The sequence below is a fragment of the Chrysemys picta genome, chromosome 2 (assembly GCF_011386835.1).
Source record: "Chrysemys picta bellii isolate R12L10 chromosome 2, ASM1138683v2, whole genome shotgun sequence".
Lineage (NCBI taxonomy): Eukaryota > Metazoa > Chordata > Testudines > Emydidae > Chrysemys > Chrysemys picta.
In genome coordinates, this window is record NC_088792.1 from 60,161,959 (window position 1) to 60,180,919 (window position 18,961).

Consider the following 18,961-nt stretch of genomic DNA (forward strand, 5'->3'; position numbering starts at 1 on the left):
CTTTGAGCAATATTGAAGTGCAGCTGTAAAGTAAAAGGTAGTGGTGGGGGGGAGTGAAGAAAGCGATGGGAAACGTTGCTTTTTCTTTCAAAGGGAATTATATCATTTTACCCTGAATCTTGGGGGGGGGGGGGGGGGGGGGGAATGAAAGGAGGAATCAGCACACATGGCCCAGTCCTGAACTCCTTAATCAGGCAAAACTACCACTAGTTTCCCCAACTTTCCAAAAACCTTGGGCACTCAGATTCCAGCATGATGAGGATGATATCAGCACCCAGATGGATAGGAAGATAATTATCGGATTTTATTTTTGCACAGTGGAAAGGGGTGGGGAGCCACAGGGTACTGTAAAGTCTGCATAACTTTTCAGATTGTGAAAGTTTTCCGGTTCAATCCTTGACGGGGCCATTTAGGGAACAGGGTAAAAAAAAAAACACTATCTGGGGATTGATGGGTCCTGGTTTAAGCAGGTGGTTGGACTAGATGACCTCCTGAGGTCCCTTCCAACCCTGATATTCTATGATTCTACTTACTTAACTGATGGACGTCCCTACAAGTGTGGTGAAGAATCTGACCTTTGAGCTGTTTTTCTGAATCAACTCTCTGAACTTTTTAGGAGACATTTAAAATCATTTAAGCGGGAAAGAACCACAATTGGAGGCTTTAGTCCTTTTACCCATTTCTGGTCCACACAGCGGCATGTCTTCACCAGAAATGGTTTTCTTCTTTTGGGCGGGGGGTAACTGTGGGGAAGGAATCACTGATAGGAGATGTGGCAAGGGGGCCCCAGAGCATGACCTTGAAACTTGATCCTTCGGTACGTGGAGGAAGGGAAACAAGGTAGCTGAAAACTGGGCGGCGGGAAGCAGCCTGTTGTTTATAAGGGGCAGGGTAAGGCGGGCACTGAGGTTTCGGAAGAGCAGCGTCTGGGACACACCACACCGGGGACTCTGCCTTGGTTAGGGAGCGAAGGCAGGTGTGGGCACTCCGCAGTCACAGCCGCTCTGGGAGCAGCGGGCAGGTGAGGCTCAGAACCGCTGGGACGGGGCCAGTCTCCTGCTGCGGAATCTCTCCCATCCCCCGAGACAGGCTTTACCGAGCTGCCTCCACAATCACACCCCCCGCTCCGGGCAGGAGCCGCCTGGGGTCGGCCCAGGGCTGAGCGATGGGGAAGCTCCAGCCGCTCTGGCGCCAGCGGCGTGTCCGAGCAAAGCCCTCGCCCAGCCCCTCCGCGCTCCGCGCTCCTCGCTCTCCTCCCACGGGGGCTCAGCGGCGCTCCCCGGCCGCCGCACGCGGGCAGCGGGGCACCTTCCCCGGCAGGAGCGGGGCCGCGTCTCTGGGGGCTGCGCGCTCCATGGCCAGTGGCAGCTCGGAGGGACACGCACCAAGGGAGCCCTGGCCGCTGGGACTGAAAGCAAAGGGATCGTGGCCACTGCGGGGGAATGGGGGTGGGTGAAAGTAAGAGGGTCCGATCCTGTCGGGACCAGACAGGTGTAGTGTATTAAGCTGCTCAGGGTAGGAATGTGCTACTGTCGTAAACTGCTGCCTGGTGTAGCAAATGCCAACAGGTAGCAGTTTCTTGCACTATAGTATATGTGAAACTGCTACCTGTAGAAATGTGCTATCTGTAGCAGTTATTTATAGTACAAATTGTAAGAAACAGCTTTTGTAAAAAGATGCTACTTCCCTCATAGGTCATGTTTTCTAGACCTTACATTTTTTTCCTCTTTTCTGGACTCAGTACACAATAAGTAGCACATTATTAGGGAGAGCACTTTAATACACTACATCTGCTGCCGCTACCGCAGCCGAGCCCCGGGCCCCAGGGCAGCAGCAGCAGCCAGGCGACGCCGGGGCTCTGTCGGTGATGTAAAGGGCCCAGGGCTCCGCTGTGGGACATCACCTGGGCCGCCGCCGTTACCCCCGGGGCTCCAACAGCGGGGCTCAGGCGGAGATTTAAAGGCTCTGGGGTGGTAGCGGGGGGCGACTGGGAACTCCTGGCCCTTTAAATCACCCCTGGAGTCCTGGGAGCCCTGGGAAAGGAGGAGGAAGGCTATGAATAGCTCGGCTTTCCCGCCATGTGGGAGAGACCAATTGGGAAGCAGAGGGGAGAGCAGGTCTGCCTGCAGTCTGCCAGCACAGCACTTCCAGGCCCAGCACCTGGCCTAACTTGTAACCCCAGCCTGCAGAAAAGGCCTAGGAGTGGACAATACTCCTGTCACCGCCTGCCAGCAACCAGAGGAGATAGCCTGTCTCTCCTGCCATTCACTGCTTCCAGCCTGCCTGCCCTGCAGCCAGCTCACACCAAATCTGGGATTTTAGAACCCATGGGTTCCAAGCTTTAAAGACTGTCAGCACTGTCAGAAGGGAGTGGGCAGTTAATCCATATCCAGTGATCCCTAGGCAGGACCTGCTTGTCTGAATCAGTCTCCTGATCATTCAGCCAGAAATGGAACCGGAGGAGGTATCCTGTATTAGGTCATGGCTACACGTGCAAATGTAGAGCACTTTGAGTTAAACCAGCCTTCGGAGAGCGCAGTAGGGAAAGCACTGCAGTCTGTCCACACTGACCACTTCAAGCGCACTGGCGTGCACTGGCGTGGCCACATTTGTGGCAGTTGCAGCAGCACTGGGAGTGATGCATTATGGACAGCTATCCCAGCATGCAAGTGACTGCAATATGCTTTTCAAATGGGGGTGGGGGTGGAGTTTGACAGGGAGTGTGTTGTATGTATGTGGGGGGAGAGAGAGAGTGGGTTTTGGGGGCATGCTGTCTTGTAAGTTCAGACAGCACCAGACCTCCTTTCCCTCTTGTTAGGAGGCTTATTCCTTCACCCTGTCACTTCCCTGGTCCTTCTCGCATGAACAGGGAGCAACAATACCTGAAGTCCAAAGGCGCAAACAATTCAATGTTTATTGGTGTGAACTTCCAGCAAGCATGATTCCAGTTTCCTTCCTCAGTGTCCCCCTTCCCAGGTCTGACACCACAGAGCCTTGCCTGTCTCCCTGTTCCCATTCCCACCCCCCCTTAGCAAAACATGATTCCAGTTCCCCCACCCCCAGTCCCTGTTCCCATTTCCCCCCCCGTCCCACTTCCTGATTGACTACACACTATATAGTAAAACTTGAGTTCTGCTTAGCTATACCTTAACCAATCAAACCGGGGCACACTGCCTGATTCCATACCAAGTGGTTAAGTTGGTTTGGACAGTAACCCATTTCTCTGTGGACGTTCAATGGACTTATGATGTAGACAAAAGCATGCAAAACCTGCAGGGGCAGCTTGTTACAGCTTGTTGCAACTGCCAGCAACTGGACACATTAAGATCTTAATCCTGTCAAAGGAGGAGAGGCAGTGTTTTGGTGGTGGCTCGGATATTGGAACATACTGCAGTGGTCAGGACTCTGTGTTGCTGTGGATTGTGTATGGTTAACTGTACTTTTGTTACATTGCATATGGAGATAATCTATAAGTAATGCAATGAGCCCTCCCCACCCCGCAGTGTGCAAGACAACCCAGACCCGACCTTCTCGGGCCCACTCTAATGGGAAGTCTGGAACACTAATTGGAATAGGTGTGGTATGCCCGTACGAGAGAAGGTGCAGGGCACTGTTCTACACAAGGGGCAATGGGACAAACGGAATATGGACCACCTTCCACCTTGATCCCTGGCCCTATCAGGAAATGTGTCGCCATATGTCCTAAGCTTTTCCAGGGATACCTGGGCAGGAGGATCCCAAAAGGGGGAAAAAAAAAAAAGGGGAGGGGGGTTAGGATATAGATATTCAAGCCTGTCTGTAAAAGCCTATACTTTAAGAATTTACGTGTATTCTTATCACTTAACTAGTTATAGAGGTATAAAAGAAAGAATCAAAATCACTGTCTGTCTGTGTAAGGGCCTTCTCATACTGTGACAGTCTGAGGCTCTGTTCTTAGGCTAAGTAGGCCTTTGGCTAAGCAGCAGAGGCAGCCGTAAGCTGAGAAGTGAACGGTCACATCTTCACATTCCAAAATAGTCACATGGAAAGAAGGTGCTATTGGGCTGTTAGGAATACAATCCTGTCCTGCTATTCCTATCACCTCCAGAGAAAGGGAAGAGCCTAGAAGATGTAAAAGGAAACTTAGTTTGATAGCATCCTGTCTGGCAAGAACTCACTTATCAATAGCTGAGATGTGAAATCCTCATTTCTGTATTGTTCTATCACTGTAGTCTCCACTTTCCCTATTGTTTGTCTGTATAATCTCTGTCTGGTTCTGTGATTGTTTCTGTCTGTTGTATAATTAATTTTGTTGGGTGTAAACCAATTAAGGTGGTGGGATATAATTGGTTAAATAACTATGTTACAATGTGTTAGGATTGGTTAGTTAAATTTCAGTAAAATTATTCACAACAATAAGATTTACAGATCCATTTGTGCTCCAAAGTCCAGATAGCAGCATGTAGATGTGTGTAGTTTGGTTAGGGCTGGTGTAATTGTGCCCCCTAGTAATATGTACATTTTCAGCAAAACACCTTATACACAATACACCCAATTGTCCACCCCTTGCCATAGGCCATTGATTCTGCTCCTCCATAGTCATAGGAGAGGGGCACATCCAAACATCTTCTTTGGATTTACACCATTTTACACACCCCTCCATTGATTCCCAGTGAGCTCCTCCCCTTGTCATTATTCCCATAGGGCTTGTGGGGGCCCACCTTAGTTGCTGTTCTATTTCCAGGCACCATGGTAGTTATTACACAGGTGCTGGCCTCCTAGTTGAGCATTTTGCATTCCCATACACATCTCCCCGTCAGGTCAGCCTTTTGAAGCCATCCCCCATCCACGTCATGCTAGCAACAAGATAAACACCACAGACAAACAACACAAAACATAGATCCATGGTATTTTGGGTTATTCTTCCGCTGGCGCCAGCATGCTTGTAGAATGTCTGAAAAACAAAAGAAATAATTTCCACCCCCTCTGGTGGGGACAGATTATAGCTTAAAAATAATACCAATTCCTTTTACAAATTTCCTTGCTAATTGCAGGAAAAACAGAAGAATTACCTCCAGGCTGTCCTTATTTTGTTCTATAGTCAGGCTAGTGAATTATCCCACTCACTGGTCATTTATGAAATTTATGCATATAAACTGTGCCTCAGTTTCCCCTCTTGTACAACAGAGCAGGTTTGCAATAGTTTCTATGCTGTACCAAACTTTACGTTTATTCTCAGGTAATAGCTGAGAGACAGCTTCAGATTTCTGCTCTGTGTACACACACACACACACACACACACCCTTAGGGTTAACCTGTCCCCTTTATTTTCAGGCTTGACTTGTTTTTTCACCTCCTTATTCTGGAGGGCCATAATCTGAGCCTTCTAGTAGCTTGTTTGCTGACCAGGTGTATTCATTATTTGCAGGTTCTTTGTGCTGCTACTTATGGGCAGTTTCCTCCTTCCCCCATCAGCTAGGTAATTTGCATCCACACAGAGGCTTTCTTGGCTTGCTTTTGGATTCAAAGCTATCAGCAGCTCAGAGAGTGTCTTAAAAGAAACACATTTCACTTCCACCAGAGTTCTGATTACTTTTCACTTTCATCTCCTGTTCCAAAACATACAGAGATCTGAAAAAGAAAGCACAATCGATTGTGGCTCCTTTTGGAGCCCTAATAGGATTTTAATCAAGTACCATGTTTTACCCCTTTTCCAATATACACTGCACATGTCCTGGGAAATAGTTTAACTTCCATAACATTATATTAGCCATATTAATTTTACACAAGGTGTAACTGCCTCCCCTGTGCCCACAGAGTTTTCATGCACCCCCCAAAGTGACAGTCTGATCCCCCAGAGCCACCCCAAGGCTCAGTGTTGCTCGCCTTTTCCTTTTCCTATGCACACGCACAAAATTATCTTTTGCCTAACATCCTTGCACTGTGATTACTTTTTTACACAACTGTACCCTGATTACACTTCCATCTTGTACAACCAGATACAGCCAGTGGCAGTCAAGTTAACTTCCAATAGAAACCCCTGACATTCCTTTAGTGATTTTGATTACATTGCCCAATAGTCAAATCATTTGATCAGATTATTCTTCCACCTGCTGCCTGCAGCAGTCCCTTATAGACCATTTCTGTGGGAAAAGGGCCCATTTTCCCTCAGAATAGCTGTAAAGGATTCTGGGGACAGAAGCATCGTGGCGGTAGTAGTAGGGTTACCATATTCAAACATTTAAAAAAGAGGACACTCCACGGGTCCCCGGCCACGCCCCAACTCCGCCCCTTCCCCACCCCCAGCCCTGCCCCAACCCCACCCTTCTCCGCCCCCATTCCAACCCCTTCCCCAAAGTCCCTGCCCCAGCTCTGCCCCCTCCTCTGAGCACCCTGCATTCCCCCTCCTCCCTCCCGCTCTGATCTTGGTTGGGGTTGCTAAGTGCTTCCCTGCTCCCACTCACCCCGCAGCCCCTATGCCCTTGCCTGCCCTGCTCCTCCTCACCCTGCAGCCTCTGCACCCCCCCACCTCTGCAGCCTCTGCGCCCCCTGCTCCCCACTCACCCTGCAGCCTCTGCAGCCCCCGCCCCTGCAGCCTCTGCGCCCCCCTGCTCCCCACTCGCCCTGCAGCCTCTGCACCCCCCCGCCCCTGCCAGCCTCTGCGCCCCCTGCTCCCCACTCACCCTGCAGCCTCTGCACCCCCCCGCCCCTGCAGCCTCTGCGCCCCCTGCTCCCCACTCGCCCTGCAGCCTCTGCACCCCCCACCCCTGCAGCCTCTGCGCTCCCTGCTCCCCACTCACCCTGCAGCCTCTGCACCCCCCGCCCCTGCAGCCTCTGTGCCCCCTGCCTGCCCTGCCCCTGCAGCCTCTGCATCCCCCCGCCCCTGCAGCCTCTGTGCCCCCTGCTCCCCACTCACCCTGCAGCCTCTGCACCCCCCCGCTCCTGCAGCCTCTGTGCCCCCTGCTCCCCACTCATCCTGCAGCCTCTGCACCCCCCACCCCTGCAGCCTCTGCGCCCCCTGCTCCCCACTTGCCCTGCAGCCTCTGCACCCCCCCACACCCCTGCAGCCTCTGCGCTCCCCTGCTCTCCCCACTCGCCCTGCAGCCTCTGCACCCCCCCGCCCCTGCAGCCTCTGCGCCCCCTGCTCCCCACTCGCCCTGCAGCCTCTGCACCCCCCTGCCCCTGCAGCCTCTGCGCCCCCTGCTCCCCACTCGCCCTGCAGCCTCTGCACCCCCGCACCCCTGCAGCCTCTGGGCTCCCTGCTCCCCACTCGCCCTGTAGCCTCTGCACCCCCGCACCCCTGCAGCCTCTGCGCCCCCTGCTCCCCACTCACCCTGCAGCCTCTGCACCCCCCGCCCCTGCAGCCTCTGCGCCCCCTGCCTGCCCTGCCCCTGCAGCCTCTGTGCCCCCTGCTCCCCACTCGCCCTGCAGCCTCTGCACCCCCCGGCCCCTGCAGCCTCTGCACCCCCCCGCCCCTGCAGCCTCTGTGCCCCCTGCCTGCCCTGCCCCTGCAGCCTCTGCATCCCCCCCGCCCCTGCAGCCTCTGCGCCCCCTGCTCCCCACTCGCCCTGCAGCCTCTGCACCCCCCCCGCCCCTGCAGCCTCTGCGCCCCCTGCTCCCCACTCGCCCTGCAGCCTCTGCACCCCCCGGCCCCTGCAGCCTTGTGCCCCCTGCTCCCCACTCGCCCTGCAGCCTCTGCACCCCCCCAGCCCCTGCAGCCTCTGTGCCCCCTGCTCCCCACTCGCCCTGTAGCCTCTGCACCCCCGCGCCCCTGCAGCCTCTGCGCCCCCTGCTCCCCACTCACCCTGCAGCCTCTGCACCCCCCGCCCCTGCAGCCTCTGCGCCCCCTGCCTGCCCTGCCCCTGCAGCCTCTGCATCCCCCCCGCCCCTGCAGCCTCTGTGCCCCCTGCTCCCCACTCGCCTGGCAGCCTCTGCACCCCCCCCGCCCCTGCAGCCTCTGCGCCCCCTGCTCCCCACTCGCCCTGCAGCCTCTGCACCCCCCCACCCCTGCAGCCTCTGCGCCCCCTGCTCCCCACTCGCCCTGCAGCCTCTGCACCCCCCCGCCCCCTGCAGCCTCTGTGCCCCCTGCTCCCCACTCGCCCTGCAGCCTCTGCACCCCCCCAGCCCCTGCAGCCTCTGTGCCCCCTGCTCCCCACTCGCCCTGCAGCCTCTGCACCCCCCCCAGCCCCTGCAGCCTCTGTGCCCTCTGCTCCCCACTCGCCCTGCAGCCTCTGCACCCCCTGCATGCCCTGCCCCTGCAGCCTCTGTGCCCCCTGCTCCCCACTCGCCCAGTAGCCTCTGCACCCCCCGGCCCCTGCAGCCTCTACACACACACATCCCGCCGCCTGCCCTGCTCCCCCTGCTCACCCGGCAGAGGGAGAGCTGCAGGCTCCACATGGAATCAAACACTGCCGGCTGCTCTGTGGGGGAGGAGGGAGCGGGGGAGGGGGAGGGACTCTGGCTGCTAGAGGCCCTAGTGGCTGTGAGCGGCTTTCAATCAGGCCAGGCGTCCGATCAGCCGCGCCGCACAAGGGGAAGGGGGAAATCCCAGACATTTCTACTTGATTAGAAATCCCCCCCGGACGGCCATTTAACACTGAAAAAGCCGGACATGTCCGGGGAAACCCGGACGGATGGTAACCCTAGGTAGTAGCCACTCTACCTGACCCCCTGGTATAATTTAATTACCATCACGAGAGTTCGCTATACCCTCTCCAAGCAGCTGCGCGGATTGTTGGGGAGGGGGACTTACAGGCTGCCACTCACCTATCCGATGCGATGCAGTTGAGTCAAGGGCACCAAGATGTTAGGAGGCTTATTCCTTCACCCTCTCACTTCCCTGGTCCTTCTCGCATGAACAGAAAGCAACAATACCTGAAGCTCAGGGTTTGGAATGTGCCTATCGCTAACCTGTAAAGAGACAGCAGGGCCTGCCTAGGCCTAGAGGGGAGTGCTTGTGTTGCCTGTGGTACCTGGAATCGGGGAGCTGATACCCATCAGGCACAGACAAGGCTTTCTCGTGCTAAGGGCAGGTGGCCACAGCCCTGGGTACCCCCAGGAAGCAGGCCACATTGTTGTCCTAATTTTTAAAAATGAACATAGTTCTTTAGAAAAGTAATTTACCCTGATGTAAAAGTAGTATGTAATGATAAATATTTTTTATTCCCTAGGAAAAGTTGTTGAAAGGAAACAAACAATTAATAAAGAAACATAAACATATCTTAATGTGAACTCTTTGAATGGCTATTGTCTCTGAAAGGTTGTGCTGTTTTCTTGTGTATGCAGATTTTACCTAAAGTGATTTACTTCTGCAAGTCTAATAACCATACAACAGAATAACACAATGAAGGATGATTTCATAAATTACACAGAAAAGGAACCACCTAATCCTAGTAAGTTTTTCAGTTAGTTGTTTCGTCTTTTGAATGTTAGGCTAGTTGTTGGAAGGATGTACTCCGTTGCCACAAAACTAAGCCACATTTTGAATCTTGTCTGGTAGCCATGAGGGATTTCAATGGAAAAACAGATCAGCCCTCCCATCGTCCTCCACAAATCATGCTACTCTGGCTATTAAGCTTTCTTCTGTGGTTTCTTTACCCAGCGAGTATGGATCCTTCTTGGGGATCTCTGTGGAGGAAACAGCATTCAGAAAATATTCTTAGCTAGCACTGAATACATGTATTCTCTTTTAACTTAGTCACAGCACTGGCTGGGCATAGCTCTGTGTGGCCTTTCTATTAACTTAAGTGACCCTGGTGTGTCTAGTGAGGCACTTGAGCTTAAAAATAACTAAGGCTCCCATCCTGTGAGCATTTATGCACATGAGTAGTCCCATGGAGTTTCAATGTGGCCGCTCACATGCCTAAAGTTATTTACATGCATCAGCAATGGGGCCTAAGCGTGCAAATGCTCCACTATGCATCTGAAGAAATGAGGTTTTGTACCCACGAAAGCTTATGCCCAAATAAATCTGCTCATCTTTAAGGTGCCACCAGGCTCCTTGTTGTTTTTGTGAATACAGATGAACATGCCTACTCCCTGATACATGCTCCAGTATGTGAGTCAGAAACTAGTTAACTGAATTTGAATTGTTATATAATCAAAGCAAACATAATAGTGTCCTGTAAGTCTCTACAAAGGTGTTCTAAAAACTAGTGATGGAAAACACAGTAGTTATAGTTCAGGTTGAGATAGGACAGACAGTTGGTGTGTTTTGACCATCTTTTATCCTATAGTTCACAGTCACCTCACTATTCCGTTGTGATTCCTCTGTCTGTTTCTTTCATCCACTTGTTGATTATAAACTCTTTTAAGTGGAGATCCTCATTTTTTGCTTGTGTTTGTACAGCCATAGCACAGGGTTGAGGGCTGTAGGTACTACTGAAATACCAACAAATAATAAGTATGCCTGTTCCACTCTAAGGCCCCAATCCTGAAAAGACAAAGGCCTGGTCTACACCTAAAAGTTAGGTCCTCCTAGCTACATTTCTCAGAGGTGTGAAAAATTCATGCCCTTGTGAGACATAGATAAGCCAACCTAAGCCCCAATGTAGACACCATTAGATTGTCAGAAGAACTCTTCCATCAACCTAGCAGGTGGATTCACTAATCCCTTCCATCATTGTAGTAAATGTATATGCTACAGAGAGCATAGCTGCAGCTGTGCCCCTCTAGCACTTCTAGTGTAGACATACACTTAGGCATACCCTCAGTTTTTGCAAGACTGAGACCCAAGTTAGTCTTTAATGACTTCCCTTAAAATTAGTTTGTTTGTTCTCAGCTTGGATGTGATTTTGGGGGAGGAAAAAACTGAAAGTGATTGAGCTGTTTCAAGAGCATGTGAAAAATGTAGTTTTCCTGCTTTAAAAAATCAACTGTTTTGGTGCTCAGATCATTCAGAAAGGGATTTAATGTGCTTCATAAGAAGCTGACTTAAAAGACCTTACTATTTGTGAAAGCAAAACCTACTTTCTCCTCCACAGAATCTACAAGTAATGGCTATGACAATCCTGCTTTCCAACATGATGAAAAACCTGAGCAAAATGACCAATTACAGAAGAACAAGAAAAAGTAGGGGTTCCTTGATCTTAATACGCTGTTAAATTTCTTGCCCTGCCTTTCAAGAAAGGGCCTGCATTAATTTTGCATTAATCTCTTTAGAAAGAAAAATGAGAAGTCAAAGGAAAAGATGGTTGGCATTTTGAAACTGGTTAGTGCATAGTTTATTGGTTTAATTTTATTTCTCGTTGTTCCTTTTCTTTGTCTGTTGTACGTTATGGTAACAGATTAATGTGCAACCACAATACTGCATTTCGAAAGAGAAGAAAGAGGTCTGTGCAAAACTTAGTATTGCCGCACAGCCATTTTTGTGCGTTGATCTCAGGCTTCCCTCTTTAAAAATATGGCCTGTTGTGCAAAGTCCACCCAGAGCTAAGTGCCAGTGCTTGATGATGTTTCAGCACTAGCACCATGACGGAGTGAAATTCACCCATTTTAAGGACTAAAGTGAAGCATGTGCGATAAATAGGGCCTTGCCCTGGCTCTCTCAACTGGAGATAATTTTACCATTAGTGCATAATGTCTCATGAATTATCCAGGGAAACAAGTGCTGTGTTTTTCTTAAATGTGATAACTGCTACATATGCGTTTCTATTGGTAGGCAGCAGCCAAATATTTGTCAACTACCTGTTCTTGTTTACATTTTAAATGCACTGAGTAAATATGGGATGTAGTAGAATGCACACAGGGAGGCAGTGAGTTGCACAGGTGATGTTATCACTTTGTGAAAAATGTAAGATATATTCTTTTTTCTGCAGATTAGGGGATTCATCCTGCCATCCTGCCAACATGTCCTAAGTCCCTCAATAAAAACTGGCCTAAAACTGTGTGTAAGCTTTTTCAAAGTTTATCCCAAATGCTATGTTTGCCTTCACAGTATCTAATTCATTGCTTCATAAAGTGTTTTGGGATACCCAAATGGCGAATGGTGCTATGTAAAAACAAATCCTATTCTATGTGTCTCAGTAGGATATTGTGACAATTATGTGAATTTGTCAACCTTCAATTAATACCTTTTTCTTGATATTCATGTAGTTTGGGTATGCCGATTGGCTGGATATCATTTTGATGATAATAGGCTTGATTGCAGCTGTTGCAAATGGAACAGGGCTGCCACTTATTATCGTTGTCATTGGAGAGATGACAAACAGATTTGTGACGATTGGCCAAGCAGTACATATGTCTTCAGGTAAATAAAGTTTATTCAACTTCTGAAAATATTTGTTAGGGTCTCTTATTTACTGGATTGGCAGAGGTTCAGGATGGAGTGCTGCTGTGGTGTTAAAAGCCATGAAGAGCATAGTGAATTCTGAGGAGTCCTTCCTTTTTACCCTGCTGTATAGTGTAGCAAACTAGAGACTTGATAAATTACAGAGCAGTACATTTGGTAACTATAAAATGATTTACTACTTTCTATAGCTTATAGTTAATCCATGGAATTCACTGTCCCAGGAGGTCACCAAATCAAGTTCTGTGACTGGATTTTTAAAACAACAAAATATGACCATTAATACTATTTTGCCTCTATATGAGCTAAGCTTATGAAAAGGGCAATCGTGACTTACTGTAAAATATATGTGCTGACACCTGGAAGGGGTCTCCTATTTCTCCCAGGTCTGAACAGTTTTGCACTATTGGTTTGGTGCATTATTGGCAAAATTTTCCTTTTTGCGGACAGTCAGCAAAAGGCTGAGCCACCACTTGGACCACATTTGGGCCCAGTTTTGAGGCTTGGGTGGAACCTCAGTGGTGCATAAAAGTCAGAGTTATGGTGTCGGCCTGGATAAATTTTGCCTTATGTGAGGTAGAAGGGGGAGTTATCAACTTCTGAAAAATCAGATATTGCCCTTTGTTGGAATCCGAAGGTCAGATCAGATGAAGCTATGATCTGACCAGTGCCCATTGACGTAGTGAGCTAAATCCATGACATCACTCTACAGTAACCCTCTGAGCTGACTCAGAAGTTGGCCCTGTTTGATCCTCCACTGGAAGGATGATGGCCACCATGAAAATCTACAGAGCTGTTGCAGGGAGTGTAGTGTCCTACAAAACACCCATAAGATTATGGCCTAACCACCGTGCTTTCTTTTATGCCTGTTCTAATAAAACTGAATATTTTTCTATGTTACAGTTAATCTTTCAGCTGTGATGAATAGTAACTCTACTTGTCCAGCAATTCCAGGTTTGGATATAGAAGCTGAAATGAGCAGGTAAGAACCTCTGCAATTATTTTCATAAGAATAGCACAGTGTAGTTTCTATATATTTTTTTTGTCCATTAGACTGTAAGCCAAATTTGGCCCTCAATTACATCTCATTTTCTTCAGCAGGGTTGAATGTGACCTGATGTGTCTAACGTATCTTGCAAGATGCAATTGACCTTATGGACTTTTACTGTTTTACTACAGGTTTGCCTACTACTATGCGGGTATTGGCTTTGCTGTAGTGATACTGAGCACCGTCCAAGTCTGGACATTTTTGACCTCAGCTGCAAGACAGACCGCAAGAATCCGACAAAAGTTTTTTTTCGCAATACTTCACCAGGAGATGGCTTGGTTTGATACCAGCCAGAATGGAACGTTGAACACCCGACTGACGGCGTGAGAAGGCTCTATTTATCTATGCATCAGGAACATGAGCCAAAAAGAAGACTGATGTTTACCTTTATAGAATTAGCTACAGGGAATTTCCAGGAAACCTTTTTAACTAAGACCCAAAATATTACTGCTGTCTGAGGGAGGAATTCGTTATCATTTTTCACTTCATTTTCAGAATTTCAGTGACATTTCCATTGTGAGGGCCTGTGCTTTGAAATGCAATATCTTACTCCTCTGACATTAGCTTTGTAGTGTCTATGAGCTGTTTTGCAAACTACTGTAGATAAACAGCTCTGCTGTCTCCAGCTAGTTTACAAACACTGAAACCCCTGACATTGTATGAAATGAAACTGCACTCATAGTTATGGGCACTATGTTATCATTTTGAACCTGATCCCAAACCAATTAAAATCATTAGGAAACTTTGGATCAGGTCCCTTGTGCAGGGATTCAGAGGAAGATATGATCAGGGTATGAAGAGTTTCTCCAGATTTAATTTTTGCAGGGAGGGATATGCCCAGTTTTTGGAAGATGTGAATCCTGAAGGGAATGAGAGAGGCTTGAATTTCACCAATCCTAGCTCCCACGTATGTAAATAGCAAGAGAAAATTAGTGTGACACACAGTGGTTTTCCAAATAATAATTTACTAACACAGTGCTTGTCACTGTATCGGAGGCAAAATGGAGATATTCCTTGCCTAAAAGAACTTAAAATCTAATAGAATACATAGGGGAAGTTGGAGGAAAACGTAATGTAAAGGTTTTGGGGGTGAATTTTTGTTTTTGTATGGATTATTCCTTTTGGATATTGCATAAATGAATTGGGTCACGTGTGAATGAGCAGGGGTAGCAATGGCAGAAGTCTATCTAGAGGTTACATCACAGAAAATGAGTTGTGATCTGCTAGTTCCTAGCCCCACAAAGAGCCATTACTGCTGTTCAGTACCCATGTCCAAAATTCTTTCTACCCAATGATTTGAACAGTTAAATTTCTGACAAGCTTCTCTCCAGCAAAACAGAAAAATGTGTGAAGAGGAGGCATTCATCAAAGTTAACAAATCTCTTTTTTAATTAACAGGGACATTAACACCATCCAGGAAGGCATCGGAGACAAGTTCTGTATATTTGTACAATTCTTTGCTACGTTTCTGACAGGGATTGTTATAGGATTTGTCTATGGGTGGAAACTGACTTTGGTGATTTTGTCAGTTAGCCCTCTCCTTGCTGCAGCAGCAGCAGTTGGATCAATCGTAAGTGCTGGGGAAAAACTAATAAGAATTCTATCTCTAAAATCAGATTGAGAGGGAGTGAACCCCAAAGCAACATGACCACAAAGTTTGGAGAGCATGGAGAGCAGCCCTTCTCCTACTCCACTGGCTCCTGCTCCAAAATTTGCAGCGCTCTGTCTACACTGAGCATCAGCAGGCAGGCATTGGCATGCCATGGAGGCCTGGTCTGCTTCCAGTCACCACCACTCACAACATGGGAAGAGGATGATCAGCATTCATCAACTGTGACCACATTAATAGCTATTGCTTGTAATGCACAGAAAAATTTACCAAGTGTTTCCATTTATAGGGTGTATTTTGTTTTCTCTCCTCCTGTCCCCCACCCAAGCACTGAAAATCGTGGAGGAAGAAACAGGATTGTGACCTATAATTAAGATAACTAAGTTATTTACATGGTCTCCATTACTATAGTTTCTGAGTGCCTCACAATCTTCAGTGTATTTAGCCTCACAACACCATGCAAGATCAGGGATTCCCATTTTACACATGGAGAAATGAAACATGGAGAGAAGTTACTTTACCCGAAGTTGCCCAGGAAAACTTTGTTGGAGTGGGGACTTGAACCCAGGTCTCCTAAATTCTAGGCTCTTTCCCTATCTGTTTGATCACCCTTTGTATCAGTATGTAATTTACACCACTTAAACAGATTTCCATAAAATACTTTTCCCTTCCCCCCACCCTCTGAATTTTCCAGTTCCTGGCATCCTTCACTACAAAAGAGCTGACTGCTTATGCTAGAGCAGGAGCTGTGGCGGAAGAAATTTTGACTGCTGTCAGAACAGTTGTTACTTTCAATGGACAGATGAAGGCTTTAGCAAAGTGAGGTTTTTTTAACTAATTATTGATTGTATATAATATTTGGGAAAGTGATGTGGTTATTTAAAAAAAATCAAAGATGATCTCTCAGTTTATCCCCCCAGACAGCTGAGCAGTTCAGATGAAGATAAATATGAGCATATGGAAGGAGATGTTTTCTGTCACCCATGAACATTTGCAATCACTCAATTGACCTACATTATGGAGGGGCATTGTAAGGCCCAATTTCCCTCTGACACTAACCTGAAGTTGAATTTGGAGCTGAAGCTATAGAAAATAGAGTCTTCTCTAAGGCTCCAGTCCAACAAAGCACTTTTGCAAATACTTTAAGCACATGCACACTCGCACTGAAATCATTGATTAAAGTGTTTACAGTTAACCTCGTGCTTTACTGGATCATGAGCTTAGGTAGGATTGCCTATCACTTTCCTATGTCATCGGCTTCAAGGGGGCTACCCATATACTTAAAGTTTGTGCGTGCTTAGTGCTTTGCAAATAATCCTCTTCTTGATCTAATCTGAACAATACCATGATATCTGAGCAGTTTATGTGGAAGAAGTTAATTGTACATCATTTTTGGATCCCTTCACTACTGCGTAAACTGTGCCATTCATTTTGGGCCTTCCCACTTTTGGTCAGGGCATTTTTGTACATAATGTATGTGTCGAGAGGGTTCTACAAAGCTTCTGAGCATGCCATTGAACAATAAAATGATATGCACGTCCTCCTGAAATGTTCTGAGAACATTGCTGGGCTGAGCGTGCTTTCTGTAATGCCCCTGAGAAGCTATAGGGGATTAGATAGCTAATGAGTGAACAGAAGCTGTTATTGATTGGTGGAAAACCATAAGCTTGTAAAGGAATCGCAAGCAAAAAAAGAATGATGTTTTTCATTAACTAACTGTTAACCTTTGTCCTTGTCTCACAGGGGTTAACTAGCATAATATGGTGCTTAATTTGTATTTGATTGCTTGCTATTGGCATATATCTTGGTAACTTAGCTTATGAAAATAGTTCTTGGCTTCGAAGAGCGTTCATCAAGAGCAAACTACTGCCAGGTTGCGGAGTCAAAGGGGACTTTGGCTTTTGTTTACTTGTTTGCTTTTATCTAAAGCACTTTTTCTTGAACAATTGAGTGAGCACTAATTCTTACCTTTGCGAGCTGATATTCATAGAATCCTAGAAATGTAGGGCTGGAAGGGACCTTGAGAGATCATCAATTCCAGCCCCCTGCACTGAGGTAGGGTCAAGTATACCTAGGCCATCTCTGATAGGTGTTTGTCTAACCAGTTCTGAAAAACCTCCAATAATGGGAATTCCACAACCTTCCTTGGTAACACATACCAGTACTTAACTATCCTAATATTTAGACAGTTTTTTCTAATATCTAACCTAAACCTCCCTTGCTGCAGATTACCCTGATTATTTCTTGTCCTGTCTTCTGTGGATATTGGGAACAACTGATCACCATCCTCTTTGTAATACTCCCTAGCATATCTGAAGACTGTTAGCCAGGTCTCTGCTTAGTCTTTAATTTTCAAGACCAACATGCCCAGTTCTTTTAACATTTCCTCAGGTTTTCTAAACTTTTTATCATTTTTGTTGCTCTCTTCTAGACTTTCTCTAGTTTGTCCACACCTTTCCTAAACCGATGCACTACTCTGGCAGAGGCCCCACCAGATACAAGTAGAGTGGAACAGTTGCCTCCCATGTCTTAAATGGCACTCCCCTGAGTGCACCCCAGAATATTATCTTTTTTTCACAACTACATCACGTTGTTGGTTCATATTCAATTTGTGATATACTTGAATTGCCAGATCTGCAGTACTACTACCTAGCCAGTTATTCTCCATTTTGTATTTGTGCATTTGATTTTTCCTTCCTAAGTGTAATACTTTGCACTTGTCTTTATTGAATTTCATGTTGTTGATTTCAGGCCAATTTTTCCAATATTACATAAGAATGGCCATATTGGGTCAGACCAATGGTCCATCTAGTCCAGAATCCTGTATTCTGACAGTATCCAGTGCCAGATACTTCAGAGTAAATGAACAGAACAGGGCAATTTTTGAGTGATCCATCCCCAGATTCTGCTACTGAGACGTTTAGGGACATCCACAGCATAGGTTCCACTCCTGACCATCTTGGCTAATAGCCATTGATGGACCTAGCTGCCATAAGCTTATCTAATTCTTTTTTGAACCCAGTGATACTTTTGGCCTGGCAATGAGTTGTTGACTGCATTATGTGAAGAAGTACTTCATTTTGTAAGTTTTAAACCTAAAACTTACCTATTAATTTCATTGGGTGACCCCCAGTTCTTATGTTACATGAAGGGGTAAATAACAGTTTCCTATTCATTTTCTCTTCATTCATTTTCTAGACCTATATCATATCCTCTCTTAGTCATTTCTTTTCTAAGATGAACAGTCCAGTCTTTTTAACTTCTCCTCAGCTGGAAGTTCTTCCAAACCCCTAATAATTTTTGTTGCCCTTCTCTGTACCTTTTCTAATTCTAATATATCTTATTTGAGATGGGGCAACCAGAACTGCACACATTATTTAAGGTGTGGGCATACCATGGATTTACACAGTGGCATTGTGATATTTTCTATCTTATTAGCTATCCCTTTCTTAATGGTTCCTAACATTCAGTTTGCTTTTTTGACAGCTGCTGCACATTGAGCAAATGTTTTTGGAGAATTGTCCATGATGTCTACAAGATCTTTCTTAAGTGGTAGCAGTTAAATTGGACCCCATCATCTTTTATGTATAGTTGGGATTGTTTTCCAATGTGCTTTACTTTGCATTTATCAACATTGAATTTCATCTGCCATTTTATTGCCCAGTCACCCAGTTTTGTGAGATGCCTTTGTAGCTCTTTGCAGTCAGCTCTGGACTTAACTATGTTCAATAAATTGAGTCATCTGCAATTTTTTCCACCTCATTGTTCACCCTCTTTTTCATATAATTTATGAATATGTGAACAGCACAAGTCTCTGTACAGATCCTTGGGGGACCCTGCTATTTATCTCTCCCCGCTGTGAAAACTGACCATTTATTCCTACCCTTTGTTTCCTATCACTCTTATCCCATGTCTTTGCTTAAGAGCCTTTGGTGTGGGACCTTGTCAAAGGCTTTCTGAAAGTCCAGGTACGCTATATCAACTGGATCACCCTTGTCCACGCGCTTGCTGAAACTCTCAAAGAATTGTAATAGATCGG

The 18,961-nt window shown here is 47.0% G+C and overlaps 1 protein-coding gene across 2 annotated transcripts in view; it reads left to right on the plus strand.

Moving 5' to 3' along the window:
• Window positions 1-832: 832 nt before the first annotated feature.
• The window catches only part of LOC112061440 (ATP-dependent translocase ABCB1-like), a 65,757-nt gene continuing 47,628 nt past the window's right edge, over window positions 833-18,961 (plus strand). For both annotated transcript variants that reach the window (XM_065583267.1, XM_065583268.1), the window contains exons 1-9: window positions 833-1,021; window positions 9,265-9,371; window positions 10,962-11,049; window positions 11,140-11,188; window positions 12,073-12,226; window positions 13,169-13,247; window positions 13,445-13,636; window positions 14,712-14,883; window positions 15,617-15,741. In XM_065583267.1, the coding sequence (XP_065439339.1) occupies window positions 9,323-9,371; window positions 10,962-11,049; window positions 11,140-11,188; window positions 12,073-12,226; window positions 13,169-13,247; window positions 13,445-13,636; window positions 14,712-14,883; window positions 15,617-15,741 (908 nt within the window). In that variant the 5' untranslated portion in view covers window positions 833-1,021; window positions 9,265-9,322. The remainder of the gene's footprint in view (window positions 1,022-9,264; window positions 9,372-10,961; window positions 11,050-11,139; window positions 11,189-12,072; window positions 12,227-13,168; window positions 13,248-13,444; window positions 13,637-14,711; window positions 14,884-15,616; window positions 15,742-18,961) is intronic.